Source organism: Neodiprion lecontei, chromosome 3, assembly GCF_021901455.1.
Source record: "Neodiprion lecontei isolate iyNeoLeco1 chromosome 3, iyNeoLeco1.1, whole genome shotgun sequence".
NCBI lineage: Eukaryota > Metazoa > Arthropoda > Insecta > Hymenoptera > Diprionidae > Neodiprion > Neodiprion lecontei.
This window is the reverse complement of record NC_060262.1, coordinates 36956136-36981997: the sequence shown is the minus strand read 5'-3', so window position 1 is coordinate 36981997 and position 25862 is coordinate 36956136. Positions and strand designations below refer to the sequence as shown.

Genomic DNA, 25862 nt, shown 5'->3' with positions numbered 1-25862 from the left:
ATCACAATATACACATTAAGCATATTAGCATAAATTATGTTGTCAGTCGAAATTCTACAAATCTTACACGTTGGTACGAGTTTTACCGAGGTATCTGCAGAGCGTACAATTTTTTATGGACACCTTTTCTTCGGGATGATCTCGACACCTGCTCGAGAGATCATCCAGGGTGTCGTAGAGGGCGAGATCTTTCGTCTCCGGTAAAGTTTGCGTCAGAAACCCGGCCAGAAGCAGTCCCAGACCGCATATTGTGGAGGGAATAAACCATCCGTATATTGCCTGAAAAGAGCAATAATTCTTGGCTGTGTGCTCCGGCTTTGAGTATATGCTGTACGAAAAAGTTGCAAGAAATATGCGAAAACAACGTTCGAAACGGGGTCGTACACTTTAGACTTTATATATGGTCGGGTGAAAAAAAATTCAGCGGAGATCGTTATTCACCTATAAAAGATGTGCGAGTTTGTCTTTTTCTGGAAGAATGTTTTTTTTTAGAGGATTTTAATGAAGTGAGAATGACTTACATTGAAATATGACTTTTGCGCTAAGCGTCTGTGATTTAAGTTGAAATTACTCTGTAAACACACAACATTTTTCTTTTCTTCTCAGAAACTGTGACCTGAGATTAGAATTTTTTCCACCAAAACGAAACGTGTGAAGGAAAGTTATTCGTGGATATCCTGTTTGTTGTTTCTTCATTAACCTGACAAAGTCCCCGGTAAGTGAATGATTAATTTTATCGCAAACGAAGCGGCGGACTAGACACTCGTCGCGTTATTCCGTAATTGAACTTTTACGGAAGGTTGATTTTGTAACAATTAAGTTCCATATCGGGTATATACTGACTGTAGGTGTGTTGTGTACTTGAAACAAACACAAACTCACGCGTACACAATACTAATTACTCAGAGTCGACTTTGACGAGGCCTCGCAGGATTCGCGCGACACGTAGCTCCGTTTAATTAAGTTTTCCATTATGGTGTAATTAATCGTTGTTGCATTGATTAGTTTTGGAATTACAATTGAATGAAAAGCAAGGAGTCGGTGCCAGCATTTTACCCCCTGAGGTACACAGAACAAGTCTCAAAACGCAGACTATAAAAAAAAGTAGAGAACAGGGCGCATATTATTGACTCCGGAAATCGGCAGAAAAGATCTGCAGGAAATCTGCAAACTTGTAACTGGACCCATAGTCTTTTGTTATTTAAAATTTTTTTCATTCAGACAATTCAGGATCTCAAGACAGCGCAAAGCGATGCCGAAACGCATAATTCCTTTCTCTAATTCTATTTTAATAGACGCTGTATGTACTTCAAGACGGCACTCACAAAGAAGTCGACGAGGTAAGGCGCGAAAACGCTCCCTGCATGCGCCATGGTGGAGCTGGTTCCAATCGCGGTGTTCCTGGTCACAGTTGGAAACAATTCAAACGCGTGAATAATGATGACCGAGAAGACGGCGCTCACGCAAAGCCGACCTAGAAGAGAGGCTGCCACTTTCCACCCCGTCATGTTGGTTGGGATGATCAAGAGGAGCAGGAGAGCAAAGCTCGCTGTCAAGAGAAGACCCGTTGCCACCGTTCGCCTCCCAACGACGCGCAACAACGGTACCGGAAACACGTAGCTGGTTGCCTCGACGACTCCTGGAAGGACGAAATCGGTGGTAAGGGATTGGTTGACAGGCCCTTAGCTTAATCGGTGAACGATACTACTGAACATCACCCGAGATGCAGGAAAACGAGTTGTGAGAACAATATTGTACTCTCTTTTATTCGTCATCTTGATATCAAACTCTGCATCATGTGCATATTATTCAACCGTTTCCCCGATCCCACGATCGAAGCGAAAAACGAAAACGGGATATGAATATTTTACACGCCCGTATCGTATTTGAACGTAAAGTCATATGAATTTCAGAGTTGTTCGTCGAGTCATTTTTCGTAAAGACATTTTTCGTTAGAAAGAGCCGTATTTCCGACAGGAAACTGATAATTTTCTTGTGTCATCGTACAGGGGTTGAAAAGTGAAGATTTAATTCAACGTTGGGGGAAAAAATTCTGCACGCGAAATTTATTATCTAATCGCAAAAAACATACGCTTGTGCAAAAGAAAAAGTAAATGAACGCCTGCTAACCTCGTAGGAGTTACACCCGTGCGGGATATATCGGAGTGATATGAGGGCGCAGGGTGACGTAATTTCCACCCTATATTATTCGCACGTTGACACAAAGAGGGCCCGAGGTGAGTTGGGGGAGATGACAGAGGGCCAAGGGAACGGCGAGACGCGTTCAACCGAAAGGAAATAAGGAAAGTGAAATGTGAAATGCCTGTCAGGCATTCTATATGTGTTATATGAGTGTAACGTTTTCGATAGGACAATGGGACTGAAGATCTCCCGTGAGATTTGTGGCTGACAGCCCGGCATTCAAGGTTGGCTTCCGTGCCCTCACCTCAATTTCACCCCGAAATTTTGGTCCACCAGACCTTTGTCCGCGTCAAGGGATAATTCAGTCATTAGACACCTATCATATACCGCGTATTTCGTTAGACCAGGCTTTTCAGTTTCCGTGGGCAACGCTTTTTAGTGACAAATTTTCCACGGCAGGATGAATGAGCGTCTATAAACCTGAACTTCCGTAATTTATGGAGTGTCAGTGAAGCTTTGGCCAAATATCCATTTTGTCGTGGAAATTATAACCGCGCTCTCATCAATGTAGCTAATAGCAAGTTTTTTTCTTCATACTTTCGTTTTTACTATTTTCACGATGATACTTTAATACAGGGGGTGACTAATTGTATTCGTTTCGGCTCAGTAACCGACCCGCGAATTCCGCATCATACAGTTTTTAGATTAAGACGTTGGAAAGGATGACTAATTTATTCGAGATAATTAATTGATCTACAGGATAAACTTGGTACCTGACAAAGCCACGTAGACGTAGGGATCGGTTTTCAGACTCGCGGAGTTGATCGTTAGAGCGTAGTAAGACATTGCCGTAAAGAACCAAACAACCCAGCAAACTATCAATCGTATCCTGAACTCCTTGTGATGCAGATAGCTCGAGCAATTAACAATCGCAGCACGAATTCGCGCCGATAACGATTTCTGCGAAGCTGTTCTGTTGGATCCGCTCGTGCGTCTGAAATATCAAGGTTACAAGTTACATGAAAAGCTTGTAAAAATCTGCTAAAGTTATGATGTAATTCTTATATTGTTACACACATGATTTCAACCCTTCAGCTATATGAAAATCATTCAGTGTAATTTCCAGCAAAAGATTCGTTACACATTTTATATGATTAGAGTTTTGAGAGTTCTTGCAAAAAATAAGAAAAAAAAAAGTTAGATTGTTTGTAAGATCTAAGGGTTGAAACTGGCGATTCAATACGCTGAAACTTATGCCTTGCTGTCGGGTCTTCGTCGCTATATTTCCCAACAATGGCCCAGGCTCTGCTCGTACGTCCCGAGTAGTAGAGCCACCTGGGACTTTCGGGGATCAGCCATACGTGAAAAACAAGGAATAGAGCGGGCAATGAAACACAGAGTTGAAGATTTCGCCAATCCCTGACGTAGTAGGCGATCAAAGAAACCCCCAAGATTCCTGCCGGATAACTTTGGTTGTATAGAACTCCGAAGGTAGATCTCAGCTTCGGCGGTGATATCTCTGACACTGGAATCAATTTGTGTTTTCTCTACGCATAGGAGATGATATTTGTCAACTTTTAACAGTTTGTCTTATTTTCTCTTATTTCTTCTTTCTTTTTTTTTCTTTTCTTTTCATTAAACACAGTGGTCTCTCGTTACCCAATAAACAATGCCAGTATATAAAGCGTATGAAATTCGTCAAAAAAGAACGTTTTATTCTGTAGAATAAACGTGCAGCACCTACGTATTTTATTGCGAAGAATGTCCGCCGTGATTTCGGTTTATTAAACGTTTTTGGTGGACGTCTTACGATAGTTGTTCATATGCAAATTTTATACGTTTGAAACCAAACATTTATAAATCGTATCTCAATTTGTTGATAAAACGTATCGAAAATCCGTTATTTTAATATTTATGGTAATCGTCTAATATTTGGATATTGATGACTACTAAGAGACGTTTCGCAAGTACGTTTTAAAACTCAAATTATGAAGGAAATTTTTTCTATTAAAATGTGTTGACAATGTCCGTTTAACTAACGTGACAAAATGTTTTCTGTTAATGACGCTTTAATCTTTCATTATTTATGTCTAAACGAATATTATACAGTGTTAAAAAACGTTTTTAATTGGACCTCTAGACTTGAATACATAACGTATCTTGGATGTGTAATTGAAAGCGTATATAGTACACTGCTATAGAGGAAGATCATTTCACGTTAGCTAGAAACAAGTCTGGGTTGAGTTAGAAAGCGTACGAATTTAGTTTATATATGTGAATCGATTTTATTATATCTTTGTTAGAACGTTACACAAATATCTTATATCTATAAATACTCATTTATCAAAAAAAAAGGTACATCTTGTAGCTCATAGACACAGCTCAACCTACACTATACTTTCGTCTTCACGGTAGTTACAACTAACAGAAAACGCTAAGAATATTACACTTATATCAGAAATATTTATATGCCTGTATGATTTGTACTTTTATATGACTGTTTTTAAAATTAGTTGACGTTTACCACAGTTTCTTAGCCCTTCTTTCGTACATAGGTATGCCGTGATCGAGCTAGTTTTAACCAGTCTTTCACGGCACACGAAACACTGGTTTCGGTTGCATCACCAATTTCCTTCTTGCCAAGAAAGGTTTGTTTCACAGCCTCTGAGAAAAAATACATCAAAAGGAAGGTACAATATCACGATATTGATAACTGATAAGGAATAATTTCAATGTAAATTGTGATGAATCTCGAATATATTGGGAAAAAAGTTAACAGTTTGCATAATTTGAATAATAATGTGTGAATAATATTGTTTTCACACGATAAATCCAAGTAATAACTGTTTCTCGAAAATTTCATGAATTATTCATTACCGTAAACAGTTTCCATTGTCAATGTCTTTTGAAATGAGACTTTGTCCCTCCCTGCCCAATTGAATTGCATCGCTAATTCGTTTGTGAGTAGTGACCTCATTATAGCCAACACACATTGGCGACCGCTTGTCCCTCCAATAGAAGCCAGTTTCCCGGTCTGCAACAAAATACTAAAATGAATGAATGTCGAATTGAATTCAAAATATTCTTACTGTTATCAACATCGATAACAATTTTGACTAGTTGGAGATTGTCGATTCCTAATATTTTTTCAGCATTTTTTAACGTTAACCCTCTCGATCAGACCGAGACCGATTTCATGTTGAATGAAAATCTCTCACCATATTGATATTTCGATGGGTGAAAGCAGTTTACCTCAGGGTTTAGGAGTATCTATAAGGCCATCTGACCTTGCTTAATGGAACTATGCAGTTAGAACCCTGACCTTGCGACCGATACAGTTTTATGAAGCCTCAAAGTGCGTGTTGCGTAGAAGCAACATACGGTCCGAGAGGGTTAAAACGTTACGAACCGCAATTCTGTATGCCTGTAGTAATTTTCATTATTCCTTTGCAGTCAACACATACCGAGCGTATTCTTCAATGAGAGACAACCCCCTCCCTAGTGCTAAGCCAACTCAGGCACATGACGCGTACGTGAAGTTCGGTCGAGTGGAGACTAACATGGCCACTGGCATTCTATCCCCTCCCGGCCGAGCCTCATGTGCCTGTGTTGGTTTGCGCTAGGGAGGGGGTTGGCCCTCATTGAAGAATACGCTCGGTATTAGTACCTATCCGTATGTCATGACATACATATTTTGAATATGATTGCAAGGTCTACTCACTAAATAAGTTCGATGCTCTTCGGATTTCAGGATATTTTCGAGGTTGGAGAAGTCTTCCATGGAGTTAAGAGGAAGTTTTGGGAATTCGGCTGGTTTCTTTGTTACGTCGATGCTGACTTCCTTCTGTTTTGAGAAGATTTTACGTAGTAGCAGATGGTTTTGTTCAGTGTAGGATTTAATGTGTTCTAAATACTGCAGAGTTTTTTCTTCAAAGGTATTCTGTTCGCGTGATGTGGTCGGGGTTGAAGGTTCAAGTTGTGAAAAGGATCTTGATAAGTCATATTGCGTGGTAGACCTGATGATCCTACTAGAAATGTTTCTATTTGATGTTTCATATCCAGACAACTGATTCGGTGACTCATGGGAATTATCATTATACTGGTGCTGTACGATCTTGTGGGCCAAGTTTTTCTTTGGTGTCTGATTTTTGGTAGATCCTTTGGCTGAGTTAATGTAGCGAGTATTCTTATTACGGTTAGAAGTCGATTCATCGACTTCGGACGGTGGCAAATTCTCGTCAGCTGAAGAGGTGTAACCTAAACTACTTGAACTTTCACGAGAACGCTTCGTTTTTTTTTTTTTGTTACTAACGTGTCGATTTTTAGCCTTCTTCTTGTCGGTTTTGTGTTTACGTTTTTTCTTTTGCGGCTCAGGTTCGACATCATCACTGTTCGTAGCTTCATTCTCGTCCACGTCATTGGTAATATCTTGCTGAGGTATTACAGTGGATTTTTTAGCGATGTTGCGAATTATTCCGGATTCATCGGACGTGCCCAGCTCCAGTAGGCGCGCCATCGTTGCTTCGGTGTCGTGGTAGTCATCTGTTAGTTAATCAAGGAATATCAATCAATACCGAATGCTCATTGATTAGCAAAATTAATCACAAATGTACAATATGATCAAAATATATCGTCGTAACTCTTATCCAAGTGAAAATTAATATGATTGAAACATTCAATCCGTATACAATTGTAAAAAAAAGTTCTACGTTCCAATAATCACCTCCGGTATGCAGTACTTTGTGAATGGCAAACTTTGGCCATGTTTTTTCATAGGCAGCCTTTGATTTTACAAGTTTTGTAAAATGATCTTCAGTTTTTGTCCGTGGCCAGTAACATTGGGTGTTGTTTTCGACCAGCCAAAGAACTGGTACCAATGCGCATTCTCTATCTTCGCCAACCAAGAATTCAATCACCGCATACATAGTTCTGCAGCACGACTGAGTAAAAACATCGTTAAATGTATCATATTCTCTAGTCTGGTGTATAAATTTATATTTGATCAAAATTCAAGCACTTTTATTCCACTCTGAGCAAAAAGTGCCAGTTTAAAAGTTTTTAATTAGGACATCAACATAGGAATATGCAAGGTAGTATATAAGTTAAAAGATGAATCGATCATGAAACATTATGAAGATTTTGGGAACGCATGTCTAACCAATACTTGAACGTCAATGTGACGTACAAAACTATAATAAATCAGCTCAAAAGTGATGTTATGAACATATGGTAGAGTTGGGTATATTGGACTACTAGGTAAATTAGACTCGGCATATACGGTATATGGTAATAGGTATACGATAATGTTATTTTTTGCTAAACATCTCAATTGAAGCAAACTTTTAATATAAAAGAGATAATGAACCTACGATTCTCGGGAATGTGTGCGAGGTAGACATAGACATACTATACATGTCTTGAACGAATCCCTCTTCCTCGTACACATTGCCGAGAATCGTAGGTTCATCATCTGTTTTTTGTCGAGAGCTCGTTTCGTTGAGATGTTTAACAAAAAATAAAAATTTTATTTCATTTCGTGTAGTATCGGAGTTACTGCGAAACCATCTTTAAATGGAAGACAGACGAATTTATGTAATATATCATCGACGCGATAAGATTTCGCTACGTTGAAACTTCTTACGAAAAAAATCCCTAGTTTGGAAGATTTAATAGGTTTCTGATAAAGGTCTCGCTTGTACTTGAACGGAGTACCTATAATTCTATATTCTCCGGCAATGAAAAGGATTGATTTGATCACTAATATTTCTGTCCCACAAGCTACTACATTATCCGGCCTTTTTATTGATATTTTGAATTTTTTCGTTTCCAGAGCCTGACATTCACGAGAATTTCCAATAAATTTGGGTTTAGGAATAAATTTTTCCTGACAATTAGTTTTACGAATAGAACTTAGTTCTTCAAGTCGATTACTCAGCTGCTGCAGCGGCAAGCGTTTCGATCGAATAAGTCGTTTCAAATGGCCCAAATGATTTTCATACACAAAGCAACTGTATTCTTCTAATGGGCCAAATCGTTCTACGTCGTCTATGACATGCAGCAGCGAATGTACATTATATACGACAAAGTTTTGTCCGTATATCTTAGCACCTTGAGTAACGAATTTTTCGATCATATCTTGCGCGATGTTTCGAAAACGCGAGAACAAGGCTGTATTCGATAGAATATACACGGCGGCAGACAATAATAAAAAATGTTTGTACTTTTTTCGATCTAGCACATCCCGCATTACAACAGGGCCGGAATATAACAAGAAAAATCTAAATTCTGTCGCTTTCCATCGATGCAAATCCAAAAATCCACGGGGCTTTCGAGGAAACTCTGCCGGAACATATCGCGCCAATAGTTTCATTATACGTTCAATTTCTAACAAAATATCCTTAGACAATTTGCAATCACGTGAACCCTCGACCCAGTATTTAAGGAGCAACCTCTTCAAAATTCCCAGGTAGATTAAATGCATGGGATCTAAAGGAAATTGGGAGACTAGTCCCACGTAAAGATCTAAAAGAGGCGAACGTCCTTTAACGTGACGATCGTTTTCACTAGGTGCAACAAAATCACTATCTTTTCGCTTCTGGAATTCGGTGTCACATGGATAACACAGTTTACGGTTGAGATGAACTGCGCGAATCTTACACCTCTCGCAAGCATCCTTACCCGAATGTCCTAAACACATTTTCAACATAGATCTCGCGGGCGCGTCACACGCGAATAAACCAACTCTGACAAAGTATTTGGTGCCATTAAACTCAAAACCATTGGTGCTTAAACGTGACGTTTCTTTAATTAAATCTCGTAAATATGAAGATAGTGGCATCGGTTTACCCGTACCATAATAAACACCAATTACAAATGGGCTATCATCGATCATTGAAATACTGCGTCCCAAAATTGGCCAAAATGATGTTCCGCTACTTTTATAAACGGGAATCCCATCAATATTAAAATCAACTCGCAACGTATGTTCAGGTGACAGTCCTTTTTTGAGACCTGACTCGAGTTTTTGTCTCAAGCATTTCTCCAAACCGAAATAACACATTTCTCCGTTGTCTAAATTTAACGTTTCAATACGTCGTGACGTGTGAAGTAGAGTCCTAGCACTTAAGGGTAAGATAGGATGTGCTGGTTTCAATAATGCTAGCAATTGATCGATCGCGTTATGTGTGATGTTATTTGAAGATGCCCAGTCGCGCAAATTTTCAACAAAGTTCGTTTCATCATCTAAATGCACTTCATCGCTGACGGAACTTGAATTATCTTCAGAACTGTACAACGTAGCTTTGATGCTATCTATGTCACTTTCGATGTCTTTGAAATCTTTATTATCGCGGTTCGAATTAGAGTTTTCTTCATTCTGTTCATTACTTTGATGGATATGATCAACATCATAATCGCTATCTATAGAGTGCACATATTCTCCGATACAAGACACATGTTCATGACTAGCATCTTTTAATTGTGATTTCGTAAGGTGCTCGAGTGCACAATTATTGCCTGCAATACTCAGTAATACTTTACGAGTATTTATAGCTGTTTTGCGACGCAAATGTCGTTTACTCAGAACTTTTAAATCATGAGGCATGTTATAAAACTAAATAATAATACACACCAGACAAGAAATGATGTACGCTTTAACGTGCTTGCCTTATTTGTCGTAAATATCCGCACACCACTCTGAAAACTAAAAGTTAAATGAACCTAATGAACGTAGTACGTGAGTCAATACAGAAGATTCATAGCAATAAAGCTTTTACACGAGTTAGCGCAACAATTTATATAAAATTTTATTGAAAATTAAGTAATTTGATCAAAAATGCTGTTTCGTGTATATTTTCTTGGATTTGGGCTAAATAAATATTAAAAAGGCATTTGTAGCCGAACAATTTTGTAAACACGAATAAAAAACGTGGTCAGCTACCCATCGAACGTATATAATACGCAGGTAATGAGTAGTTTCATTCTATTGGATTTGACTCTGACATTTACCGATAAACGCATAGTATACTCATGATTTACGTTCAGTAGTAGGAATCGTGATATATTTCAGGACTAGATAGTACTGTTACTAATATTATTATTCTATAGTACTTATAGTTCTATGTATCGCTATTTATTGTTACTACAAATTAAACAAGATCGTAGTTTAACGTTGAACCAATTCTGGGCCGATGTCCTGCTTATATTCTAATACTTTTCGAATAGTATATCATGACGCCTACTACTGAACGTAAATCATGAGTATACTATACGTTTATCGGTAAAGATCAAAGTCAAATCCAATGGAATAAAATTACTTGTTACGAATTTCCTGCGTATTATATACGTTTGATGGGTAGATGACCACTATTTTTACCAGTGTTTACAAAATTATTCAGGTGCAAATCCCTTTTTAATATTTATTCAGCCCAAATCCAAGAAAATATACACAAAACAGAATTTTGGATCAAAATACATAATTTTTAATAAACCTCTATATAAGTTGTTGCACTAACTGGTGAAAAAGCTTTATTGCTACGGATCTTCTCTATTGTCTCTATTGTCTAACATGACCGTCTTCTTCTGATGGATAATAATTGTTATTTTCAATTGAAGGGAAAAGAAAATAAAAAATATTGTCAAAATAATATTTCTGTGATTTCGATGGCACAGAAATATTTACGTGGCTGTATTACTATACTTTGTTACTTTGGAAGATGCTACGAGTTCATATGTATGTTATAGATATGTTGAAACGGTATCTAAAAAAATAATAAACACGAAACCGATTTCAAACAATACAGAGCAAAAGTTACTAATAACCGCATGATCACATGGGATGATTATTAACATGAAGTTTTCCTCAAATTCGACAAGAACTAATATAATTAACCTATAATATACGTATCATAGTAAACTTAACACATATAAATAACGTTTAAAAACAGTTCAAAAATATTCATGAACGTTATATAATAAACAATAAACTATTCCATATTTTTATGGTACATCGTTTGGTTTAGAGAAAAAGACGCAGAACATTACACATAGTTTCTTTTGAAGAAAGAAAAGAAAGGAAAGAAAAAAATACAGAAGAGACAGAATTTGAGTTGCAAAACACATTATTTTTTCAACCAAGAATGCTCGATGTATTAAGACAAAATACCACCATATTTGGAAAAATATGTAGTTGTACTTACCAGCGTTATTTAATGACGAATTTGCTTCTTCCGTCTAGGCCGCAGATTAACAATAGCTTCTCACCTTTTTTGCTACACGATCACCGATCGATCCGAGCACCTCCGCATTCGGTTGACGAATAACGCCATAACCAGCGCCTGAGGCCAGTTGCAAGGGTGGGGATGAATATAGGCTCCCAGACAAAGACAAAGATAGAGGAGACGCAAGAGCGACAGAGAGATCGTGCCCAAAAGGGAATCAACTTTGCCATATATGCCCGTGTTATTCCGAGCTGTCCTTGTCTTACCACTCGCTATACTTACACTTACTGTATGAATGCGCGGTCCATGGGATAAGTTCTGTCTCTACATATAATTATTGCGCTCTTACTCTAGCTTGCAGCGTTACCGACGCTGACGCACCAGAGCAGGAGAATAATATATCAGTAGTGACACAATGTATAACGCACAGAACTCCGATAAAATAGCGCGAAAAATAAACGTACAAACGACGTTAAAAATGCGACAGGATATGATGAACGCTTGTTTTAGCAAGTACTCATACAAGATATTGAAGTCTTGACGTAATTCGTGCCAAATAATGAGATTTAATATATTATAATATGATAACCAATATTGTGAAATAATTATAAAAATGTACAATAAATTATTATTCTTGGTACGAAATTATTCACGTTTCGGACACTTCTTTATTCTCTTCCTTTTATTGGTTATATCTATGTTCCATGCACCGGTAAATGAATACAAGATCAGTGTTCAGCTTTAGTTACCACATAATATTGGCATCAAAATAACGGGTAATTAAAGTCCATTTTTCGGAAACTAATTATAAGATAATCAACTGATTTGGCCACCGCTTGGCATCAGGCGGTTCCGCATACATGAATACTAAAAGTGCGTTCATAATCTGAATATTGTACTCAACGTTGAATTTTCCTCAATCGTGTTGAAGTAAAACAAGTATGAACCCATTTGATCAAATATACATATTATACAATTCAATGTATCTTGAAAATAGTCCGATATTGAATAAATTTCATAAACGGTTATTGAACGTAGATCACAAGTAGCAGTAAAACGTGAACAATAATCGTTGAAAAAATACGTTCATCAAACGATGAATATATTTCTGTGCAATAGTGGAAAACCGCAATAATTAAGCGCTTAATTGGGGTTGCTGGTAGTTGTATGATGAATGTACAATATATATATATATATATATATATATATATATATATATTAGGGTGTGTCGAAAATGAACTTTTTTTTTTCTTCGCTCCTACCACTCAAAACTTTAGGTTTTGACATTAAAGAGGTCCTCGTTCAAGGAGGGCGCTGTAGCTTGAAGTTTAGAAGTCGCTCAACGAGGATTTAGGTTTCCCATCTAATTAACACGTAAAAAATATTGTTTTTCGTTCAAAATGATGTCAGGCATCCAAAAAATTGGCGATTTCTGTGCTTCTTGGCTTATTTGAAAGCATGACTCATCCCCTAAACGATGATAGGTCGTTTTTCGACTTACCTTGTACCAATTTTTTTTACGCCACTTTTCGACCACAATAGTCACTTTTTCAAGTTTACAAAGTCTCCAATGTATCAATGAGTTCAAAATGAATTGCTACAAGTATTGATTCTTGATTCGAATATAAATAACCAATTCCAAAAATTAGTGAAACATACAAAATTTCTCAAAATAAACATGGTTTTTTGAATAAAATTGAAGATACGGAATTTACCAATTTTTAGAATTGGTTATTTATATTCGAATCAAGAATCAATACTTGTAGCAATTCATTTTGGACTCATTGATACCTTGGAGACTTTGTAAACTTGAAAAAGTGACTATTGTGGTCGAAAAGTGGCGTAAAAAAAAATTGGAACAAGGTAAGTCGAAAAACGACCTATCATCGTTTAGGGGATGAGTCATGCTTTCAAATAAGCCAAGAAATACAGACATCGCCAATTTTATGGTTGCCTGACATCATTTTGAACGAAAAACAATATTTTTTACGTGTTAATTAGATGGGAAACCTAAATCCTCGTTGAGCGACTTCTAAACTTCAAGCTACAGCGCCCTCCTTGAACGAGGACCTCTTTAATGTCAAAACCTAAAGTTTTGAGTGGTAGGAGCGAAGAAAAAAAAAAAGTTCATTTTCGACACACCCTAATATATATATATATAGATGTTGTAGACACCAAGATTGAAAATGAATTTCATAAACGTCTATCACGCGTAGATCAGAAATACCAATAAAACGTACATTATAATAGTCGAAGATATACGTTCATAAAACAATCAATATACTGCTGTGCAATGGTGAATAGGAAGTATGATAAACGTCTAATTAAAGTTGCTGGCAGTTGTGTCATGAATGAATATTATATGTTGTGATTACCAAAATCATAAACGAATTTCGTGAACGTTAATAGCTCGTAATTTGTAAATTCAAATGAAACGATTCTGATAAAACGTTGAAAGATGGAGTACCAACATCGTTAAACATATAAGTTTTAAACGATTTTCGTACGAATAATGAACAAATATACTATACGTTGCTTTTGCTATAATAATACGTATTTTAAACTTCTGTATAATGAAATACGCATAATAAACAGAGTAATCATACGAATAATATCCATCCGAAATATTACAGTATATGTGATACGGTTGAATTTTATACTTATACCATTATTAAACGACTTCGACGTTTCATATACGAAATTTATACTGGTGTGTGTTTATTGGGTATAAGACCGCTTTTACCATCGGATCGAGTAACGTAAAAAGTCGCTGAAAGACTGGATGGAGGTTTGATTGGCAGCGATGATATTCGATTGGTTGTATTCACTTTTCTGCAGCCGTACAAGTGGTCTTATAAAAAGAGACGAATGCAATAATTGAGAGTGAATTTCTCTTCGTTGCAGGTAACAGGAGTTACAGGCCTGCGTATATTCCCAAGTACATTAGCACAGGATGTATAATTGGATGGTTTGATAACGAAGAAGATGAAATTTGGGAATGAGGCTAAGTCGAAGAATTTTGCGGATAGCCGCAGTGATGAAGGTATCGATTTTTTGGCACGGTTTCGATCTACAACACTTTTAATTCCGCAGATTTGTAGCCGATGAGATGAGAAGTTGAGGAAGTAAAGAAAATGAATGATTTCATTTAATTCGGGGGTGGTGAAAATGAGAGCGCTGATTGCGGTAACCGACGCAGTAATAAATCAGTGTTCCCTTCAAATGCTCGGCAAGCATGTTGCAGCCAAGTATACAAAATCCCTTTACGGACGATAAGACAAATTTCGTTCGTTATCACTCGAGCAGCGCGTCAACGAATCGCGTGCAGCCATGCGACCGTTATGTCTTCAAAGCGGCAATCAATGAGTCGGTAAATTTGATCTGCGGGCTATCAAAGTTAACAACCAAACACGCTATCGCTCATCGATATCCGTCGGCTCAACCGCTCGTCGACCAATCGAGAGCTGTTCGTTTCATCGTTTCAAAATTACGCGAGCCCAGTAGGCACACAGCCAAGAAGAGAGTGTATGAGAGAGAGAGAGAGAGAGAGAGAGAATTGGGGTGTGAGTGTGCACGAGGTTAAACTACCCGAAAGTAACCGCGAGTCCCGTTGTGCCGATTTTTTTGTTTATCGGTTAGCTTTCACCCTCAAAATCATCCTCCTCGTTCCGCCATCGGCGTTATGAATTCCACACGTCGTGGCAGCGATGAAAAATGTATACGAAGGACGTTTTTGGTGGAATTTCATTGCCACGCACCTACTATTAGACATTTCGGGCTTACCGATAGAATAGGCACTTTCGAAAGCACCGAGACCGGCGATTCCGATGAAAACCCTCGCGGCTATGAGTAGTTGGTAAAGACTGGTGAAGGCGACTATTGGCCCGGCCAAAATGTAGATGCAGCAAGCCGTCGTGAAGGCAACTTTTCGTCCAAACCTGTCGGCGATCATTCCGAAGGTAAAAGCTCCCACGAACTTTCCAGCAGAGACCGCAGTTTGGACGGTGGCTTTCAGAGCGAGACGTTGACACACTAGATCCCACTGAAAGTGAAACCACCCGTGGAAAGGGTGGCTTTAAACAACGGTTTCTTCTTCTTTTCCTCCTTCTCCTCCTCCTCCTCCTTCTCCTCCTCTCCTCCTCCTCCTCCTTAGACCATTTTTATTATCAAAGTCTTCCACGGTCAACCTCGAATTCATGGGTTTTCTACTCCCGTTTCATCTTGTTTCCCCTGCGAACTCGGTCCGCTTGCTGTTATCTCACCTCTGTGACCACCGAGGTACCCTGCGCATCCTTGAGATCGTAGCTGAATTCGGTACAGTCTGTTAAAATGTGACGTTTTGTCTGCGATTCCACGTTTCTCATCGCTTGTTGGTAGCTCATTTTCTCCAACGCGGCGTAGTTTCGTTTGTAGTATTCGCAATTCGACCAATCACCGGGTCTGAAACAATATTCGGTCGCTTTGAAATTTCGACACGAATAAACCTCGATACTTCCTTATATAACACAATCAAAAAACTAACCCTCGCCGAACTTTGTCCCTTTCATTTAATACTCGAGTCCAGACAAACGGTAAATCGGTCAACAAGACACAAGCGAGGTTTGTTAATTTCAAACACAAAGGGTACACGTAATCTTTTCCAGAGAAATAATCTATACCTGCTTTGAAACTAATGAAAAACCTTTTAATACAGCCTGGGGGGGGGGGGGGGGGGGGTATTATGCAAGTCCTCTGGATTGTTCTGTAGGACTTATTTTGTGCCCTGTTCCAAAGTTCTCTTCGAGCTTTGATTAAATTGTCAACACAACCAGCGCAAAGAACTCGTATAATTTCATCTCGTATTGCTCCCTGTACACCCCGCTACTGATGAGCAATAACTGCGGTACGTCCTTACACGACGATTTGCATTTAGATTACTATACGAAATATCTCGCAAAAACAATAAAATAACATTATGCGATAACGTTATCCGACTACGTACAAAACTCAGAGACTTCGAACCTCGACTTGCGATGTAATCGCGCATGGTATACACTCTGCTTTCAGGTTTTGAAAACATTTCAGTTCTTTTTACTTCTCAACATTATTTATTCATTCATTCAAGCTCAATGACCTCATTGTTCTGAAATTGAACTTCTTCGATTATTCCGCATTACGTTTTACCCGGTCTACGGTATAGTGATCAGGGTTCATAGAAAAATTTAAACTTCAATTTGACTTTTTTTTTTTTTGCTTCTTTGGATTTTCTAGGCTTTCATAACTTTAAGACTACAAGTAAACTGCAACTCTGTAAATTTTGCTGCATGTCTTCGACGGTATTATAATAACGGAGTTAAAGTCGATAGTTAAAGATTGTTAAAATATCGAAATCGGAGGTAAGAAAAAAAAAATTTTTGCATTAACCGAGCAAAAAACATGGCATCGATAAAATTGAGTCCAAAATCGTGTCGCTGCAGGTAACGATTTATGGAAAAACGTGCGTTACAGAAATCGATACGGGTTTAAAAAATGTGTAGTAAAAGGACAGAGGATTTTCCGTAGCACGATTGAAATTCCCGCTGCAGTAAATTGGGCAAAGAAATCTACGTGCATTAAAGACAACGTGAACGCGAGGACGCAACTCAGTTCTAAATCCTTTGCGGCTTGCGGGCTGCATTGCCGGAGGTTTAGAAATCCGGAATGATGTGACCGCAGCCGAATGTCCGTCCCGGGAATTGTCTGGCAGGTCTCACGGACAGTGTTGTGTGAGGATTGGTCACAGTATGGTGCGATGACCATGCATTAATTACACCCAGCCACCCCTTTGCTGTCCCAGAAATTGCTCGCATAATATATATTTCGGATGGCAAGTCGTCGTTGTCGTCGACGCGGACATGTATGAATATATCTGTGTGTGTTTAATGTTGCGTTGCCATTTTTATATCCACCGTAAAACTTTTTACGTTTAATTGTAAATAACGTTGGTAACCGCTGCGGGATTTTTAAGTTCTTTCACGATTCGGCGTTGTTGTAGACATACGTGCGGCGGGTAGGTCTCGTTTAGCTGCCTGCATGGTTGGACCCGTTTTAATACCACCGGATTTTTATAGCAAGGCGAATTAACCAACCTCTCAGTACTTCGGACTGGAAAAACGGGACAACGAAAAAGGAAAATAATAGAAAAATAAAAATACGCTGACTCACGTCATATTATACGTTTTCAACCTTCTTCGCGCGTGTGCGGATGTTATAGTATCGTGTACAGAATTCATTTCAATATGCGGAGACGGCGTTTTTTATTCTCTTAATTAACGAATTTTATAATTAGCTCTATCTCGTATACCTAATACTCATAATTACTCAAAGTGTTCGTCGATTCATCCGGACATGGTTAAATTGTACCATAAATTATCCGATAGTGTAATTTCCTAATCGCTGTTTGAAAGAAGGGCATTTACATTTTAAGCTCCTGTGTATTTAGTCTTGTTTCTTTTTCTTTTTTTTTTTTTTTTTTAACAAAATGATCTAACTACGGGCGTTCAGTACGTTAAACATGAAGCGATTGGTGGTTTGTATACTGGTGAAAAATAATTTTCACGCGATATTTTCACTTTCAATTGGGATGACGGACGCTTACGAAGAGTATTAGAATTCTTCGTTCGCTGTAGTATATATATCGAACAAGCTTGTACGTTTCTCATACTATTTTTTTAGGGCAACATTGAATCGTGGGTACCAGACGGAAGTTTGTCGATCTTGTTTGGCTGGGGCGAAGGGGATGAATCCCGAGTAAAGAATTAGCTCGAGAAATGGCCCAAGTTTCACGGTGCCGCGAGTTTACATCGGATAAAATGAAGAAAAAGAGAAAAAAAGAAAAAAAATAAACGAATAAAAATACCTCGCACACTTCCCTGCACAGACGAAGATGAAGTTTGCTCGAGTTCGGTAGTGGTTTATTCTTACATTCCATTTATTCTACCGTAGTAATGCAAAAATTCATTAATACTTGCTTGGAATGGAAGATGAGGTGAGAGGGTGAAAATTTAGCCTGAGAAAAAATGTGATAAATTATTTCAGGAACCTTCAAGAAATTGGGTCCAATTATGAATCCCACTTTAAAAGAATTGGTAAAACTAATTCGGGTGTCACTATGTAACGCATGTGGGTTTGAGTATTGTCGAAGTATGGGTCTGCAGCCCGAGAAGGTGCTAATTGATTTCGATAGTCGAACACGGCACGGCATGCTAGCGAAATACGTGACACGGTTGTTCCATTAGTTCTAGTGTTCCACGGCAGCTGTGAGTACACACATAGCTTTGTCAGTAAATCAAAGAATTTTCCGCTGCCCTGCTATGTACATAGGTACGATTAAATTCGTAACAGCTGCGTTGGCGCCTCGTACCCAACAATTTGCAAACTTAAGAACATACCTCGCGGAAATGGTGTAATAACAATTACAGCAATATTTGCTAATTGCAATCTTATCACGCGTCGGATACTAGCTGTGAGCTTTTTCGCTAATAACCATACAGTGAACTGTCGTAACAATTAGTGATTGCCCGAAAATATTATGTAGTTTAAAACTTTCTTTCATCGCGAAGAGCAATTAGTGTTAATCTCATTTAGTCGAATAAAGCTGGTCGATAGATAAAAAAATCAAACAGATAAAAGTATTGTTGAGAATTTTTTAAAGCAGAATTTTGTGGCGAGTCTGTACTTTTTTTTTGACGGTTTTTGCAAGTTGAATTGAAATCACGGTGCAGAAACGCTTACTCGTGGCGAATTCCGTCATAAATCTTTCGACCAGCAGACGCCTAATACAGAGGGTCAAGAGTTCTTTACTCGGAGGAAATCGCGTTGCTCGATTACCCGCTACTTGTAGGACTTGAGCGGAAGTAAGGGTGCTTACTTTGGACTAGAGATATTACGAATTTGTTCCGGTGTCCATCCAGCTTTTTCCAGAACGGGAATGGCGCACCAATGCTGCGGTGTGTACCCGTAAAATACGTACACCATCACGTGGAACCCATTCAGAATTCCGGGGGATGTGCAGAGCAGAAATAAGCCCAGCATGAAACACTTCCGACTGCCGTAATTCAGCAGAGCAGCTTCAAAGACCAAGTCAGCATTCACTTCGTCGTTCGCTGAATCGCCGTTCGACGAGGAATTTGGTTCCCTGAAGGATGTAATTACGGAGTTAAAGAAATTCGGGCGTATAAGACCGAAAGCGAAGAAAAATATTCAACGGTATGTAATTAAGGAATTTTCATTTTTCCAAGTCCTCGAGCTGTTTTCTTTCATTTCAAGTTAGAATCTTTTAGGCGTGTTTGTTTTATCGTTGCTTTGTACTTTCGACTCTTGACTCCGGGCTGTATTTTTCTTCGAAATTTTTCCATTTCATATCGGCTAAATATTTTTAAAGTTTGTTCATTCGGTATCGTAACCTTACATGAGCTTTCGAATTGCCGCAGACTACGGAAAATATCTCTCGTGAAGCATAAAACGGGAACATAGGAATATTTGTAACATGCTGCGGCACAGAGTCAATTCAGCACTACACATGGAATGGCAAAGTTTGTCGTGAACATGCGAATTGAAATGCGTGTTCCAATTAATATTTGCCGGTACGGACAAACAGTGACAAACTAAACGCTTCATATCGAAGTAGTTTTGCTCGCGTTTGACCGTTCAGAGCGGTGAAACTTCGGTAGAATTGGCTGAAGGTTGCGATTCATGTTTAATTGAAAACCATCTCTCTTGCGGTGGCAGAGAAAGCAGATAATAAGAGAGCTTTTTTTCATTTAGTGATTGACAATTGCTATACTAAAGCTCAGTATTTGCAAACAGGTAATGAAGAAACGAATACCACGCACGTTGTGTTCTTCAATTTGGCTGTAACGGATTTTTCCGAAATACCGGAAGTGGAGCCGCTTGTAGTCGGTTGCTCGAAATTCGTGATCTGTGATTTTTGCTCGGATTCCTCAGCCGGATCTTTCTGTAAAAATTAATCATGTTATAACAAACTTTCATCTTCGTCCCATTTTTCCCATGAAAAATATATTGCGAATCGGTTTTTGGCTTGGCTGCATCGCCCTGCGTCACATTTGGATGCGTGTTACTCGTTCTGCCTTTCCCTGTGAGAGTCGATTGATGGACATACTTGGCTGGAACGTCTGGGCGAGACTCGGTGTGTTTATTGAGCTAAAGCGATACCTCGGCTCGGAGTAAGCTGAGGAAAATCAGGTGAAATCTGTTCCAAGAGGCAGAGCCAGGTTGTTTCACGTCTGTCGGGTGATCGAGGTGAAATAAAGGATGTCTTTTTTATGAGTGGAATGGTTAGGTTCTGTTTCTACCATTTCAAACGTCACCGAGATATCGCACCGCCGGATTTATTCCTCGATCCGTATGATTGATCGATCGCAGGTAGAACCGTGGAGTATGTTGTCCTTTTTTTTTACAACTTTTTCGGTGTAGAACGTTACTTTGCAGGGGGAATCAAAGCGTTGAAGAAATTCCTGTTAGAGACCGCCATTCCGATCGTTCGTCGATCTTCGATTCCTTTCTCGTTATATCTCAAAATCGGATCAATCGATTAGATCGACCAGCGATTCGCTGCACTAACAGCTTTCTTCAGCAAGAACTCCGATGCAATTTCACGATACAATTAGAAGACCCCGTTGGTCGTGAATTTGGTCGGTGGATGGGCACTTAAAAACGCAATTTCAGAAAATCCGAGGTGATGGCTCGCATAATTAAAAAACCATTAGTCGTTTAATCCCGCACCTTTCAGTTCACGGTCTTAATGAAACTCCGTGGAATAGAAAAAAAAAACGTATAATTAATTAAATACTTTTATATTACCGAGGAGTAGTAGACGTTTTATGCGTGGATTTAGTTCCTGCCACCGGGTTTCAGATCGCAAAGATTTTTATATACCAGCATTAACAGCTTGGAGAAAATGTAACCTAGGTATATATCTTTCAGGGGCAATTCTATCTAAAGAAATATTCTACACGCAGGTCAAAAAACGCTACATCCGTCCTCAGATATTTCATCTGTAACATTGAAAATTGATCACGAGTTGCACGAATATCCCGTCCAAGTCATCAAATCAGATAATAAATGATGATATCGAAGGCGAGTATAACATAATACATACGTTACATACGAATGAAGGATCGCTGGAAATCTTCTGCAGCTTTCGAGCCTTTGACGAAGTGCAGTGTCTAATTGGATTCGTTTCACATAAAGTTCCGATGAAATGTATGGTCGAGCTCTAGCTATTAATTAGAGACAGACGACGGAGGGTATCAGCACAGGGGGTAAAGGGAAGGGCGAGATGCAGCAGGGTGATTAATTTGATTCAATTACAAACTGAAGATCTGGGTCATCGATTTTATCAGGAGCGCGAATGTGCGGGCGTCGAATTTCAGGCAAAAAAAAAAAAAAGTTACACTTCCGCGCTTTTTTTATCAATAAATCATCTGGTCCAGCACCTTGACGCGAAATATCAAAGACGATGTATATTCCCGTTTCCAGGCTGAACCCACAACGAAATACGAACTAATGATGCTCTACTTCTGATTCTGGCTAGTCATTGATCCTTGATATATAACGAAAACAACGATAAAAAAAAGAAAATGTAGGGGAAGGAGATGAAAAACAAATCGAAAATCTTCTGATGCATCGTTTGTTAGAGCGTTGAACAGGAATTGATACTTTCCTGTATCGGATGGAAGACGAAGATTAATTCTAACCGTCCGTAATCAAAATTCTACCCAAAATCAATTTTTAATTACGGGTATTCATACGCCTTATACTATATCATCGTCGAGTCTCACGGTTTTGCGATATCGGAGATCGCGTCGCCGTAGCGCAAAGTTTCACATACGAAACAAATATCGCCTTGAATCTTCTCACGTTACAGTAACATACCACCGTGCAACTGAACCTTCTATACCGTCCCATGACTTTGATCAGGATTATACATTTCACAATATGAAACCTACTCTCCCGCATTATTTGACAAGCGTTTATAAGTGGAGGCTCGTCTGAATTTGAGTAAAAAAATTTTTTTCGTTCGACCGAAAGAAAATTGACGCAAGCACGGCAGATTGAAAACTTTAACGATGTACGTGACGTCACAAATATGCAGTGAGATTCAACAGCTTCTATAATCTTGTGATTGGATATTTCGGCTTTCTCTGCCTGACACGCAAATACAAAAACTGAATTTTCTCTTTCTACACTTCAGAGATCCGATTATTCAAACGCGATGTGTGCGGCACCATTTTCGGACGCGCCGTTATTTCCACAAACATTACATGAACTTTTACTTCAAAAAGTAACCTGTTAACGCGTTGAAAAATATGCTGCAGAGCAGCATAGCGTCGACTCAGAGGGAATGGAAAATGAACTGGCGCAGGCCAGTAGCTATGACGATGTAGTTGTTTGAGGAGCGGGGAAGCTTCGGAACTACAATTAAACTGAAATCCTTTAGACTGGAAGCCGAGGCAGACTCCGGGTGAAGTCTCGCGAGGTTCCCATGAACCACCAGCTGGTCTTCTCGCTCATACATGGGCGTGGTGATACATGGAGATCGCACCTGAATTTCCCTCGGGGCTCGTACATCTCTGCTGGTTCTCTCCTCCGCTCCCCTCCGTTCACGGTTTTCCCGTCCTCCTCGTCTTTCTCGCTCCACCCTCGCCCTTCTCCTATTTCCTTCGCTCCGTCTCTTCCCTTCCCTCTTTACCGCTGCTCGGCTTCATCGCGTAACCTTTCCGCACACCATTTAAAAAGTAACACCTCGAGTACCCTCATTTTTCTAAGGGCAACCTGGTACGTGTTCTACAGGATGCTAGATTTTTTAAATCCTTATACCTCAATTTCGCCTAGCCGTTTCGAGTATTCACACCCGTATCAACTCATCCCCTCCGGTTATATTCAACCTTTTTCCAGCCGCGGGCAATCGGCCTTCTTCGTACCTACCGCAACTTTTACATTCCCTGTCGTTTATTTTCTTCTTTCTTCACGTGACCGCGAATTATTTATCATCCCCGCAATGTCGCTCGCAGTCAGATCGAATAACCAAAGTGATTTCTGGGCGATGGAAAACGCTGATCAAAAATGACTAGCGAAAATCGAGAAAGTCAGGTTTAACTGGGATTGAAAAGTATGTTTGTCGATACGAATCCAGTACTTGAATGCGATCTAGAAAATTATCGTGAACAACAAGACGCGGAATCCCGTGTGGAAATGTCCCGTGTATGATTCTCAAATTATATGCCGCATATATGATTTCATAAATGTGGCATATATTCACATATACATATATCTAATTTATATGCAAAACATTGTTATTAATACATTTGACTGTCACATTTATGAAAGAATTTATGTTGTATACATCACATATATAAAGAACAAAAAAATACATGTGCTCGTATATTTTTCGCATATGTATCTTTCCATGCGGGAAATTACCCGAACGTTTTATATAAATTGCCGTTGGGGTGCAGTCTGGCTGAATAATTTATTCGACGACAGCTAACATAAAAACTTGTTTTCGCATTACATAATTGCAATCATTCTGGAAAATATCGATTGATATTATAAATTAATCCTCAATTAATTTGGTCAACTGTAATAAGCTCGTGGAAAATTGTGCTAAAAACGTTTTCGAAAGAGCTCCCGAAACGAATCATGCAAACAGACACAGAAGATAAACAGATTAACCGATCAGTTTCAGCCAGTATATCGGATAAAATATTACGGTTCTTCGATACTCGGTAATTACTATCAATTTTTTAATAATATTAATTATCCAACTGCAGCGATCCACCAGCCATAGTATACCCGAGATATCTGTTATCCAGCAGTGCCGAGGGACGAGATTTTCCGCGAATCAATGCAACGGAGCGAGTAACAATGGTCGTAGTTATGATACAAGCGAACGAATAAATAGGCCAACGAGAAGTAAAACAACTAACAATCGAACGTACCGCTGCAGTGTTCAATATTCCTAATAACTTCCGACGAACAAGAACCGAGTATTTTCATACGTTCGTGCAATTCGGTAAATGAATCGTGTACAGTGTCTACTGTCCGAAATTAATACATCCGTTGCAAAGCTTTCGGAAAAGCTCGCTTTCGTCCAATTAAAATTGAATTCATCTCGCTGCGTCAAAATTCTGCAGTAAAAGTTTGGCCCCAAGAGACAATGGTAGTATCCATGTATCTACGTAAAAATGACTGCACGGGGTTGATAAATTCTACCCGAACGTCTCATTCATCTTAATTAAATGGAACGAAAAATTGTACCTGAACCAGTCTTCGCCGTATTGCAAAAGAATATCAGCTCTAAGTTTCATTGTCATGATACGTACTTGAATTCTTTACCGTTACCGATAAGCAACTATTTGTACCTTACGTTATCTCGCGATGTCTCAAAGATTTATTACAATCTATTCCGGAGTAGATAATATATGGATGCGACTAGCGCAACGCGACGTCGTGAATGGGTTATCAGCCGATCGTTTAGGATGAATAACCCGAACGCTGAAGCGCAATAAGCCTGTTACAAGTCGTCGAGCTTTCAACCTGTGAACTTGATCAACATGGAGTAAAATATCTGACGAGAAACCACTTTTATGATTAAATACGACCCAGTCAAATCAGTACGTCAATTTTCTGTCACTGGATGGCATCTTTTTACATTTCAGACTCCATTAGTAGCTGAACGTAAATTATATTTTCTAGGATGCCGGTATACTTTACGTTGGAAAAATCGAGGATTATGTAAATATAATTGAGGAGCCGGAGATCGACGCGACGTTTCACGAGCCAGATATTTGAGGCAAAGAGGGAGAGAGAGGCGGAGAACAGCTCGCACAGCGTATATTCGTCGATTGAAATACAGGGATGCTTTTTCCTCGTTTTCTCAATTCACCCCGCACCGCGTCTCGCAGCCCGCGACACGCGATATCTGTGCGAGGCGATGTCCCGGCGAGTTTGTGTCGTTAACCGTGCGAGAAGCTTTAAGAAACGGGGGACACCCGTCAGCCGCACACCTATAAAATCTCAGTGATAGTACCTACAGCTTTACGTAGACGCGCGAGGACTTCACCCCTCGACGACTTGTAGGCGAGGGAAATTTTCCTACCACCGTTACGTAAATCGGCTTGTCGCCGGCTCCTCCCTCAGTCGGAGGAGTCTATTGCAGACGACGACATGACAGGCCTTGCCTCTATCCTTATACCTCTGGGCACAGATACTTTCGCAGAAAAGCAGATGGATATGACGCGCGTGTTGGATGTTCGGGGGAAGATATCGGACCACGTGAAATAATTTTCAATTCCACGGTACGCAACGACCGGGTAAACCAGTTGGGATCGAGACATCATTTCAGAGGTACCGAGGTGACTTGGATCGGTCTGGCTTCGTACTTAGCAACGGAACGATATTCTGCCCTCGTCGTTAGCGAAAAGAGGCAATCAAGACTCGAGAGTCGATGGATACACATCC

The 25862-nt window shown here is 39.3% G+C and overlaps 2 protein-coding genes across 6 annotated transcripts; both read right to left on the bottom strand.

Annotated features, from left to right (window-relative positions):
• Nucleotides 1–63: 63 nt before the first annotated feature.
• LOC107224582 (organic cation transporter protein-like) lies at nt 64–20497 on the bottom strand. The gene is made up of 9 exons (XM_046734346.1): nt 20459–20497; nt 20213–20334; nt 19249–19515; nt 15623–15800; nt 15144–15402; nt 3376–3667; nt 2916–3136; nt 1326–1639; nt 64–279 (listed from the first exon to the last, which is right to left on the bottom strand). The coding sequence occupies exons 1-9, from the start codon at nt 20495–20497 to the stop codon at nt 64–66; spliced, it is 1908 nt and encodes a 635-aa protein (XP_046590302.1).
• LOC124293626 lies at nt 4403–11958 on the bottom strand. 5 transcript variants are annotated; one of them, XM_046735098.1, is made up of 6 exons: nt 11340–11958; nt 9773–9844; nt 6866–7082; nt 5864–6684; nt 5020–5189; nt 4403–4806 (listed from the first exon to the last, which is right to left on the bottom strand). In XM_046735098.1, exons 3-6 carry the CDS (start codon nt 7065–7067, stop codon nt 4764–4766), a joined length of 1236 nt encoding a protein of 411 aa, XP_046591054.1. In that variant the 5' UTR covers nt 7068–7082; nt 9773–9844; nt 11340–11958; the 3' UTR covers nt 4403–4763. The 5 variants fall into 5 exon arrangements, 4 of the variants coding, with proteins under 4 accessions (XP_046591054.1, XP_046591052.1, XP_046591053.1 ...); XM_046735096.1 differs by having other exon boundaries at nt 5020–5176; nt 11340–11946; XM_046735097.1 differs by lacking the exon at nt 9773–9844 and having other exon boundaries at nt 5020–5176; nt 11340–11946.
• Nucleotides 20498–25862: the final 5365 nt, after the last annotated feature.